Source organism: Eucalyptus grandis, chromosome 5 (genome assembly GCF_016545825.1).
Source record: "Eucalyptus grandis isolate ANBG69807.140 chromosome 5, ASM1654582v1, whole genome shotgun sequence".
Taxonomy (NCBI): domain Eukaryota; kingdom Viridiplantae; phylum Streptophyta; class Magnoliopsida; order Myrtales; family Myrtaceae; genus Eucalyptus; species Eucalyptus grandis.
The window spans coordinates 15,512,855-15,524,501 of NC_052616.1; the positions used below are offsets into that span (position 1 = coordinate 15,512,855).

At 40.7% G+C, this 11,647-nt stretch overlaps 2 protein-coding genes across 4 annotated transcripts; one reads left to right on the forward strand and one right to left on the reverse strand.

Annotated features, from left to right (window-relative positions):
• Positions 1-1,044: 1,044 nt before the first annotated feature.
• Positions 1,045-3,679, forward strand: LOC104444348 (GTP-binding protein At2g22870). The gene is given in 5 exon segments (XM_010058006.3): positions 1,045-1,252; positions 1,255-1,593; positions 1,902-1,971; positions 2,874-3,036; positions 3,148-3,679. Coding segments are annotated over 5 exon segments (969 nt in total). The 5' UTR covers positions 1,045-1,074; the 3' UTR covers positions 3,367-3,679.
• A 1,384-nt stretch (positions 3,680-5,063) lies between these two features.
• Positions 5,064-9,939, reverse strand: LOC104444349 (peptidyl-prolyl cis-trans isomerase FKBP43). 3 transcript variants are annotated; one of them, XM_010058007.3, is made up of 12 exons: positions 9,706-9,938; positions 9,386-9,459; positions 9,004-9,236; positions 8,591-8,730; positions 7,450-7,699; positions 7,059-7,205; positions 6,744-6,896; positions 6,101-6,380; positions 5,895-5,982; positions 5,720-5,761; positions 5,575-5,623; positions 5,064-5,492 (listed from the first exon to the last, which is right to left on the reverse strand). In XM_010058007.3, the coding sequence occupies exons 1-12, from the start codon at positions 9,716-9,718 to the stop codon at positions 5,411-5,413; spliced, it is 1,551 nt and encodes a 516-aa protein (XP_010056309.2). In that variant the 5' UTR covers positions 9,719-9,938; the 3' UTR covers positions 5,064-5,410. The 3 variants fall into 3 exon arrangements, 2 of the variants coding, with proteins under 2 accessions (XP_010056309.2, XP_010056310.2); XM_010058008.3 differs by having other exon boundaries at positions 6,744-6,893; positions 9,706-9,937; XR_005550919.1 differs by lacking the exons at positions 5,064-5,492; positions 5,575-5,623 and having other exon boundaries at positions 5,718-5,761; positions 6,127-6,380; positions 9,706-9,939.
• Between the last annotated feature and the right edge of the window lie 1,708 nt (positions 9,940-11,647).

Sequence of the window (11,647 nt, forward strand, 5' to 3'; positions counted from 1 at the left end):
AGATGACCGTTGGAGAGTTGGCTCTGGACAGGACTGCAGTGGAGATGACCGTCGAGTTGGTTCCAGCGAATGCAAGACTCCCTTCCTCTCTCTTGAAAGAGCCTTCGGCCTTGTTTCTTCTTTTTTTTTAACTCTTGAAGCTTGCTCTTCTTTTGGCCAGCTCATCTTTCGGCCAAGCTCTCTGCCACTCCTTTTCCCCCTCTCTTAAACATCGAAACCGTTTTTTCCTTCCTCTTTTCTTCTTCGGTCGAATGCTTACTCAGCCCTTGCTCGAGCACACACCGTTTGCCTCTGCTCGAATGGAATTTTTTCTGTTCTCTCTCCTTCTTCATATGCTAGCTAGTAGTTCTAGAAGGTCTTGGATTCGCTATGATTACTCCCTTTACCTTCATTCATATATGTTCACTTATGGCTTTGCTCGGCTCGGTTACAGTCACGGACGCATCTCCCTCTCATAGACGACATGCTCAATGGGGAAGGGGTAGCGCGTGCGAAGGGGGAAGGAGAAGAACTAGATCTGGGCTTTTCTCTGTTTCTTTTTTGGGCTCAGATTATGGGCTTAAAAAATAAAGAAAATTGGGCCGAAATAGAGGGGTTAGGAGTTAGAGGGCTGAAAATCTTGTTGGGAGAGTGGGCCGGACACACCGTCAACTCAACTTCATCATTTTTAAAATCATTTTCATTTTTTATTCCATTTTTATTATTTTTTATCTAATTTTTTACTTTTTAAATATATATTTTTATATTTTTAAAAATGACAAGCTATTCGAGATGTGGATAAAAATTTGAGTGTCAACGGTTTTTTTCTTAAAAGTTTCGTCGCATAGTCTATCCGAATGATAGAGCCCGAGGAAACCTACCTCGTTGCCCGATCTCAATCCTAATTTGACATTTGCATATGTTAAGTAAATAATTAATAATCCCTATAAATTGTATGGATATATATATATATATATATATATATATATATCTATATTTAGAATTTTCCATTATGATGTATTTATGTTGATCTCCATTTGACATAAATAGTAACAGGGGAGAAAGAGTGGAGAGAGAATCCAGCTTAGCTCAAGAATGGTGGTGATGCAGTCCCTTCTTCCCCGGCTCCTTCACCTCCCCATCCTCATCAAACCCACCACCACTCTCTTCTTCCTCAACCCCTTCAACTCCAAACCCGCCTTCAACCCTTCGTCGCGACCCTTCACCACCCTCCTCAGGTCCACCCTCGCGGCGGCCCCTCCTCCATCTCTCGAAGACCCGACGATGCCGACCTCCTCGCCGCCGCCGCCGCCCCCCAGATACCCGCCGACCGCCTCTTCGTCCCGCCGGAGACCGAGTTGCCCGCCGGGGATGGCGCCGCCGCCGCACTGAGCGCCCGGGTCCTGAAGGGCTCGAACATCGTGCTGAGCAAGTACGCGAGGGACGCGCAGGTGGCGCAGGCCGAGTTCGTCAAGAGCAGCGTGAGGACGGAGGACTGCCCGTCCGACGGGCTGCCCGAGTTCGCGCTCGTCGGGAGGTCCAATGTTGGGAAGTCGTCGCTGCTCAACTCGCTCGTCCGGAGGAAGCGGCTGGCGCTCATTTCGAAGAAGCCCGGTACGTGTTTGTTTTAATTCCTATGTGAGGGAGGAAGAGAAATGTTGGTGCTTTTTGCAAGAAACTCGCCCTTGTTTGTTGAATTGGTGTGGGAGTCTATCCATTTCTTGGATTTGATTGGAGGAATAGGACCTTTGCTTGCGAGAGAGAAAATTCGCGTGCTTTATGGATTCTTTTCTTATATGAAGATGTTTGAGTTGCATCGACGAGTGAGGAATTGCAGTTCTGTGTAGTTTATGTTGTTTGAGGTTCATTCAGAGGATTTTGTGTTGATCTTTTGAGTGGGTTCTGTTTTTATGTTGGTGTAGGAAAGACTCAGTGCATTAACCATTTCCGGATCAATGATAGCTGGTATTTGGTGGATTTGCCTGGATATGGGTATGGCTTAGAAACTTCATTTACTTGTTCTCTTTATTACCTTCAATTTCATCAAGAGATCATTGTTTATGATATAAAACCTGTCGCAAATTGAGCACCGTTCAGATAATTTGCTGATACTCATTGCAAATCTAAGGTTTTGGGACCTCGAATTCAGATCTTCTGGTTGTGGTTAGGTCTAGGTATTGTACTCAGTGTCACATCCTTGTTTTCTCAAGTTCCAATGAGAGATGTTGTCTGTCTGACTAACTTCTTTTTCAGGATGATCTATCAAGTTCTTGTCTACTGATTCTACTCCTAGTTTCTAGGACATCCAATGTGAGATGGAATGCTTTCGTAACCACTTTGTTGAAGGAAAAATGGCATCTTTCTTTCTATTTTCTTCCTTAATATATTCTCTTGACTGAACTATCTAAAACATCAATGGTTTGATTGAACTTGCTGGTAATGCTCTTGTAACCTCACATTGTCCATCTTTCTTTCTATTTTCTTCTATTTAATGTCACATGGACCTTCAACTTGAAATGCATGTTTGCATCTCATAGAAATGTTTCTCGTGCCACATCAGGTGGCAAAGTGTAAAATAATGTAGTTGGAGACTTATATGCCCGACGATATTCTTTGGAAGCTGTCTGGGTAATCTGAATGTTTGCTTTAACTTTGGACACCCCCTCTTAATTTGAAACTTAAGGGCTGAAGCTATAGTTCCAAACGTTGTTTCTTTAGTTAGTTTGTGAACCTTGTGATAATTAAGTAAGGTTGTTTTTTTAATGCTTTGTTTAGTCTGTTGCAAAACTTGCGCTACTCTGGTAATGCGTGTATATATGAGTTGTTTGAGTTTTTTCTAACCCATGGAATTTTAGGTTTTTATAGATTCTTGTGTGATTGTGTATTCTAAACAGTTATGCTGCTGCACCTCAAGAACTGAGGACAGATTGGACCAAATTTACCAAAGACTATTTCCTAAATCGCTCCACACTAGTTGGAGTTTTCCTTCTCATAGATGCCAGCATTCCTGCAAAGAAAATTGACCTTGAATATGCAAGCTGGTTGGGTCAAAATCAGGTACATAATTATTTCATAGATAGTGGGAGAAGGTGCATCTTGTCAAACATGTCATACAAATTTATTTTTGGATGCAGAGCATATATAAATTGTGATTTGCTTCTTCCTTAGGTACCTATGACGTTAGTCTTCACCAAGTGCGATAAGAGGAAAAAGAAAAAGAATGGAGGTAAGAGACCTGAAGAAAATGTTCAGGATTTCCAGGAGTTGATACGAGGTTTCTTTGAAACCGCTCCTCCATGGATTATGACCAGCAGTGTATCAAGTATGGGTCGAGATGAGGTATTGCTGCACATGGCACAGCTGCGGAACTATTGGCTTAAGCACTAGTCAAGTAAACACAGTGCTTTCTCCCCCCATCTCACACCGGGTGCAATAGTACCGATTCAAGTTAGGAATTCTCTGCATTGCAGCCTGGTGGAGAGGGAAATCAAGATCCTGAGATTTTTTAGACAGCTGACAGTTCACTTTGCTTGAGAGGCCTTGTTGGATATGAATCTCTTTTGACTTTTATATTAATCTGTAAAATGGTCAGATTGATATGTATAACTCTTGTATATAGTTCAAACTATTGTTCTATTGTTCTGTGTAAAACTGCAACTTTAGGAAGCAAGGGAAAGGACTGATGGTTTTGTTAGTGTTATATGCTTATAATCTGCCTATACTGGACTTAGGCATAAAACATGAGAAGCTTTGGATGATTGGAAATACTATAATTGTTAGGCAGGTGAATGACTGTCAAGTTCATGGATCGAACCAATGCTGGCCAGTTAGTTTTGTGGCCATGTTCGACTATGCTCGTAAGAAAGAGCAGGTTAATAACTATTGTCATGTAACATCCTCTGATGTTTGCTAGTTTCCAAACATATTTTGGTTCTTTCAATTGGGTTTCTTTTTCGACTTTGGTAGCCACGATGTGCTCTTTATATTCATGGTGTTTTGCCTTTGAAAGATTGCAAAGCACTTGAAAGATGAGCGCATTCCAATCTGCAGGTCAATTGATAGGACCTTAAGTTGAAAGAGTTATTCTCTTCCAACATGTTTGCCAGTCATTTCAGGCTTCTCTTGGCTTCTAAACGAAAAAGAACCTAATGAAATCTCCCCAAAATATGAAATTTTACCGCAAAATGTAAAGGAGAAAATAACCGGTGAATTGATAGACCCCTAACTTGAAAAAGTTATTCTCTTCCAACGTCTTCACCAATTATTTCAGGCTTCTCTCGGCTTCTAAACGAAAAAGAAATTAATAAAATCTCCCCAAAATTTTAAATTTTTTACCGCAAAATGGAAAGGAGAAAATAAGTGGTTCAATTGAGGGCCAGCCCGCTGGGCCATATTGGGCCCGTGCAGCTCCGGCCTGTTATCCTTCCACTGCCGGGAGCGGGAAGTCGTCGCTGCTCTGTGAAGCCAGCCTAGCGCAGTCCCCTCCTCTCTAAGGCCCGCGAAGCCCGAACCTCCGTCCGAGCCCCGCGGGCCAACTCCGGGCTTGGAACGGGCGGGCCAGTGGACAGCCACATAAGGCCCAGCCCAGTTGACAGGCCCAACGTCCCACCGCCTTAAAGCCCCCACTTGGGTTACAAACTCTCGTGAGCGAGCTCGGGGGGAGACTAGGTGATTTCCTCGTTATATAAACTGAATATTGTGGTAGAAAGGAAACAATGTGGGACACTAGTGTGATGGGTGCTACTGTTGCGGTCGCCTTCGTGTTGACCTTCTGTGGGTTAATCCGAATCGCGTGAAGCCATTCCTCTTGGCCATAGAACCCGTGTGTCCGAAACTTCCAAGCATCTGCTTAGCATAGGCGTGGCATGGATGAGAACGGTTATGACGGAATGCAATCTGTTCCCTGCCATATTCCCTTTGCCACACCAGAAAGAGGACCCAAACCCGGTGTCGAAAACGCTGATTACGTCTTTGACTAAACTTCATGCCCATCAGTTTGCCTCTTATAACTTCTGCTACTCAAGTTGCTATACTTGGGAGATTATTCAAGAACGCAGCACCTGCCCGGCATTCCGACTATCATGTAAGGAAAACTGATTTCATTGTATAAATCTCATGGGTTCATTCAAGTCCCAGACTTACAGTTTGCAAGTGTGAAAATACAGTAATTTTGAACTTCGAATGTAATAGAAGCCGCCTTGATGTAAATACAAAAATGCACAACGGTACCGTCACATGATCCTGTCTTCAATAGTTGTGCACTAAACCATTGTAGAACAATGCTCTTCCATAAAAACTATTGGCAGTGTACTCTCAGCAGATACTCGCCACAAAATTCCCACAATGGGATATTATACAACCAGCGAGCATCTACCATTTCCGTAGTGTCTAATTACACATTGCCAAATATCCAGGACAAATAGCAGCTCCTCTAGCGGACACGAACCACTTCGATGTCATAGACCAACCATGAATCAGGAGGAACTTTATGACTCGTTCCGCTATTCGCACAGCTGCATCGAATCAGACAGTCACATAGAGAAATGAAAAAGGTAAGGCTGGAAACACATGCCAACTAGAAAATATATTAAGTACCACAGAGAGGGTGGAATAGTAAGCCTTCTTTTGCCACCAATTCGCATGCCTGAGAAACAAAAATCATCCACAAATATAATATAAACTATTAAAGTATAACATTACCAATGAGAAATGAAGAGACAGATTTATGACTAAGTAATACCATCAAGGCCATCATCCCAACCCTTCATAACTTCTCCAGAACCTGAGTGATGCAACAAACCCGTGAGACAAGATTGGAAATTTGAAAAGCCGTACTTATACTTTTAAGACCATCCTCAAAAATTAATTAAGGTGAATTAAATCAAGAAAATATTGCCATCCCATCCGCGACATACCTAGGCGGAATTTTAAGGGTTTCCCACTGATATTCGAATCAAATACCAGCCCATTCTCCATAAACTTGCCAACATAGCAAACACTAATCTGAAACCAAATAAAATATTGATCTAAATAATCACTGCTTTAACCATTATTGTGCACAAAACGATTAAAGAAACAAAATTCCTATCAGATCAACTCCAGTAAATATTTCACAGCTTACTTTTTTACCAGAAGCAGTGACTTTACCATCAGGATTTCCAATTTCAAGCTCCTCAATTGTTAGTCCATTTGGCAGCTTCCTAACTTGGCAGGCATCATCAGTGTCTGTGTCTTTCATCTTGGTGTCCAACCGAACCTTTCCGTCTGCTGGTAAAACATTCTCCTGGTTCGTTATATCTGCTTCACTATGCTGGGCTCTATCCTTCTTTTTCTTCTTCTTTATGTCTTTCTTCTCAGAATCTGCTCCACCAGTTACTTGCGGAGCATCAAGAGCCAAATTCCTATACATCATGCACATAAACTATTGCTTTATGCTTATCAAAACAGTTATAAAGCATGACTTTTTTGCTGCTACAAAAGAACCGTCCATATACAAATATAAGATATCCTATTAGGGGAAAAAGGCTTAAACAGAACTGCATAGATCAAAATGCTTTGCAGATAGAAAACTGAAAATTAATCGTTCTTTACAGATTCATTCTTAAAGTTAGTAATTCATAATTATGTGCCACAATAGTTCTGATTCCATTGCATGTGGCATGACATTTCAGACAGACACCCACCAAAGATTATACTATTGCTGCATGTTCATGAATTCAGCGGGTTTGGGTAATCAAAGGCCTAAAGAACCAAAAAGTACTCACTCTGGAACAACTGGATTCATACTGTTCTCAACAATGTCTTCTTCTGGTTGAGACTTCTCATTCGCATGTTTCTTCTTTCTCTTTTTCAAAGCATTTTGATTGGTGGCCTCATCAGATGTTGGGGCGAAACCATTGACCTGACCAGCTTCTCTGCTTAAACAATAGATTACCGGACCAGTTCAGCCCCCACCAAAAAAAAAAAAAAAAAAGCAACGAGCATCATGCAGGATTTAAAGTGAACATGGCAAATAAAGCATTCTTGGAGGCCTGAATAGTGTATATTTAGATATTACACAAAGCATAAAAGAGACATACTTATCAGCACCCGCGATCCCCTGACCTTGCCAGCCTTGACTCTCCTTGACCTTATCATGAGTATTAGCTTTGTCAACTTCTATATGGGACTCTATAAATTCTTCATTTCTCTTCCTCTTCATCTTCGTGCCAACTTCAGGGATTCCACTGGAGAAGGTAACAAGGAGTCAAATGCACAGAAGATAACCATATTAATAGTAAATAGTCATTTTGCATTCCAGAAGGGACTAAAGAAAAGACACGTGTCTATTCAAGAGATGAGATAGGAAGTCATTATGATATACGAGGACTACTGAGTAATGAACAAAGAGCCTCTTTCAAACAAATTAGCATCCATTCAAAATGCTTGAAAACGTAGCATGAAACATCACTAATTCTCCACACTAGTCACCTTTGAGGTTTCTCTTCTGGGCCATCTATCTTGGAGTCTTTCACCACATCCTTTTTCTTAAGCAAGGAAGATATAAAGAAGCCCTCTTCATCTTCACTTTCTGATGCCTGTGCCTTGGCCTTGTCATCAACAATATTATTCTGTTCAAAACTACCTTTTTCATCAGATTCACCGAGATGATATTTCTTTCTAAGTCTTCTTTTTCTGCCTTTCCTCTCCCTAGCTTTTTCATTATCTGATTCCCCATGTACTGCAATTAAAATATCATAAGACACCGCAGAATGAGCATACCATGAATGGAAGATGCTGCTACATCTTGCATATAGTACAAAAGATAAGGATGAGACAGCAATAAAAAGAAAAAAAAAAAACGATAAGGACGTGGTAACCATTAAACTTCGCCACATTAAAAAGTAGATCCCCTTATCTTCAGTTAAAAGATTTTAAGTCCCTCAACCTGTCAGATCTAATGACTCAGTAAGTTTGATGTAATTTTGATAACATAAGGATCAGAATTTCAGATTACAATGAAGAGCAAAGCAGGAGAAAAGTTTGTGTTTCATCTGTACTTCTAAACATCGTTGCAAAACTCAGTCAACTAAGTTCTTGAGGGTAAACAATGACAAAGTTCCTAACTTCTTTTTTCCGAATATTTAACATTATATTGACAAGACGTGCCCTTCTCGATCAACAAAACCAATAATTGGGAGGCGATTAATAAATAATAGCATCCAAGAGTTTAAAAATCGCAGTTGAGTGGGTCTCTGTGTATCTAACCCTACAAATAAGCTACAACTATGCATGTGACCAAGCAAAATAACATAAAGGAGAAGCAAACCATATTTTTCATTTCGTATGAAATGCTAAAAGCTACAAACATATAATCCTGCATACGAGATGAAATGGGACAATCCCAGGACACTAATTGATCAGTTAAAAATTAGCTGGATACTATTTCACACAATACTTTTGCTCACATTATCTTGCATTGGTACTAAGATATAGGATCATAATGGAGACAACTACCAAACCGTCATTATAAATACATAGAAATACATAATGTGTATCATTTTGATTAAGAAACTATGAGTCCCTCAAAGTAGAATGTAAATAAAAAAGAAAGAGGTAAATGGTGAAGTACCAGCATCATTTAGTGAAGGAGAAGGAGAAGGCGAAAATATTTCTGGATTATCATCATCATCAATGAAACTATCTTCATAGTCATCTTCATCATTGGATCTCTCTGTATCAGTCCCAGCGATATCTTCACCATATGATTCTCTAATGATCATTGTAAAGGAGGAAGACCTCAGAAGCAATGCATGGAGTGAAACAACATTTTAACTCCATTCTTCTATGCGGTTAAAAAAGAACACGAAAACATATCCCCTTCATCAACTAAAACAAACTCATCTGAACCAAATAAAATTTCTTCCGTGGTCATTCTAAAATAAGGTTTTCATTTTAGTCATGACCACATCTCATTGGAAGATTGATTGGAGAGGAACACATTAAAATATGGAATGAAACCTAAAAGGCTTAACAAAAGGATACGACTCATCATCTCCTGCGTAATGTCGACCACTTCCCAGGTAGAAACCGGAGAGGTGGACGCTCCGAGGGCCAACGACAGAAAAGGTGACTTCCTCAGCTTCTTCAAATTCCAAATTCAGTTGAGACGATTCGGCCCCGTCAGGGAACAAAGAGCACAGGAAAACGGGACTCTTGTTCCCCACATTACACTGAACTATGCTTTTGTTCGTGGCGGAACCGATCCCCAGCGTCGCCTGTCCGAAAATGACGCAACTTTATCATCCAAAACAACTAAAAACACAAAACCAACCAAGGTTCTTCCCTCAGCTATCGACACCGAGTGCACACAAACTTTTCGATAAACCCAAGAACAGAGCAAAGAGCAACGATTATCAGCCAATACCTGCGAGATATGGAGCCGCTGTCTGGCCCCACTCGAGGGATGAACGAAGGGTTTACCGGGTTTCACCTCGACACCTGAACAGCCCAAAGATGCCACACTCGTGAGTAGCTTTTACTCGCGACTTCCATTTCAACTAAGATTTCCAGTCTTTCAAGAGAGAAACCCCAAATGGGAAAAAGCAAAATCCGCGTCCTATCCTATCCCCGCGAGGAAGCGGATGGAATCTAGAGAAAGGCGACGACAGGAGGAAGAAGGAAAAGGGGAAAAAAAAAAGAGGAAAAAGGGAAGGAGGAAGCGGGCGGAGGGAGAGAGGTACGGACCCCAGAAAGCCATTTGCCGCGCGAGACAGGGGATGCGCCGGCGGACGCGGCGGCTGAACCCTAGAGGCGGAGGCGGAGGCGGAGGAGGAGCGGGCGGAGGCGACGAAGCCGGTCGGCGACGGCGACGGCGACGGCGACGGCGATTGCGGCGGTTGATGTTGATCTCTGTCCTTCGAACCCTTTGCGAGCGACAGGGGAGAAAGGTGGGGACTTTTTCTATTTTTATTTCAATTAGGGCTTTGAGGTTTGGCGGGACAAGGAGGGAATGGGAGAGAGGGAGGGACGATGACGTCATCTGATTAAGGCGCGCGAAGGCTCAATTTTTTTTTATTTTCCTTTTTTATTTTGGCTCTAAAGCTCGCTTTCTCTCTCTTTTTTGAGAAAATAACTATGAACTTTATTTATTTTTTTTTATTTTTTTTTTATAAAAACTTTTTTTCATTATGTTATATAGTTGTCTTTCCAAATTTTTGCATACTAATGGTAAGGAATCTTTATTGGGGACAAAAAAATCCTTGTTGATCTATAAATTAATTAAGCAAACTCTCCAGCCGATTCGATTTTAAATATTCACGAGAAATTTTGTGATAAATTCATTGTTATATTTAAAAACCATACATTCATGTTAAGTGTTCATGGACAAAAGTTGTAACTTATGATGATCAAAAGGATTATTGTCAAGTACTCCTAGGATTGCTTAGCGTTTTAGCTTTATATTTTCATTAATTCTTTTCAAACACAAATCTTTCGCTCTTTTTTTTTTTTTGGTAAAAATCTTTCACTCTTTTTCTAGCTCATAGAAATACTGAATTGTATCATCACTCGTTCGTTATGCCTTTTCTTGTGTGGAACACACTAAGAAGTGGTCAAAAGATGAGTTGACCATAGTTACAAGCGAAGTTTTTGTCTCATTTTTAAAAAGAATTCTTGGTAAATTAATTTAATTTTTTAATAAAAGTCATTCATGGTTAAAAAAAAAAAAATAGGGTAGCCGTTGTCGCTCTTTAGCAACGTGTGATTTGTTTTCCGTAAGTAACTACTAAAAGCGTCCGCATGTGGTCGCGGACCAAAATATGGAATTTATAAAAAGTTTACGTTCTTTTGAATTTGCGTATTTTAGCTATAAAGGTCAAGAAATATGGCTGGAAGGAATAGCTTTCACTATTGATTCTTTTACTCCTTTCTAATCCTTGGCCCATAATATATAAATTATCACGTAAATTTTTAAACAATATCTTCTTAATTTTTTAAAATTTTTAATAGTATATCAAATTTTGGTGGGAAAGGGGGCAAAAAAGTTGTTACTTGAACGAGGAAAGTGATGTCTTGTAATTTCTGATAAATCAATGTAACTCCCTGCGAATCAAAGCAACGAAGAGCTGCAGACCAGGCCACGTGAAGCATGATATTTGAGACAATGGAGCAAGACGTTGCCATTAAGAAAACAATTCGCATCCATCTTTACCAGTCCGGCAGCATGAATCATGTGCAATGCTTTCGGAGTCAGGCCCGAGCCAGAGCCATGAAAATAGCACCAGGAGCATGCATCCCATGGTTGGATTGATGTGAATTCGACAGAGATAATCACCCTGCGAGTCTACAATTCACGGAAGAGAAGCATCGGATCTCGCAGTATTGTTTTTCTGTCCCTAATAAACATGTTCACAACGATAATTTGCTTGAAAATTCAAAGCATGCTTTTAAGCTATCATGGATCAAAGGAGGACCACTTACGCATGATCGAGTATTGGCTACTGTCAAAGAACCTGCAATAGCGACTATTTCATGCAAAACCTTTGTTAAAATGGTCAGAATAATGTTATAGATTTAGTGAATCTGGTATATACATGCTCGTACACCTGAGGTTTTAGGGAACGGTTTCGCAGAAGAATGGTCGGCTTGTGGGAGACTCATAAGCAAAATGGTAGAGGCAACAGCCCCG

Coding starts and splice junctions, on each gene's coding strand:
- LOC104444349 (XM_010058007.3), bottom strand. Junction 7,206..7,449: donor CCAGAAGAGAAACCTCAAAG/GTGACTAGTGTG, acceptor TACCTTCTCCAG/TGGAATCCCTGAAGTTGGCA. Junction 5,983..6,100: donor TCACTGCTTCTGGTAAAAAA/GTAAGCTGTGAA, acceptor ATTTGGTTTCAG/ATTAGTGTTTGCTATGTTGG.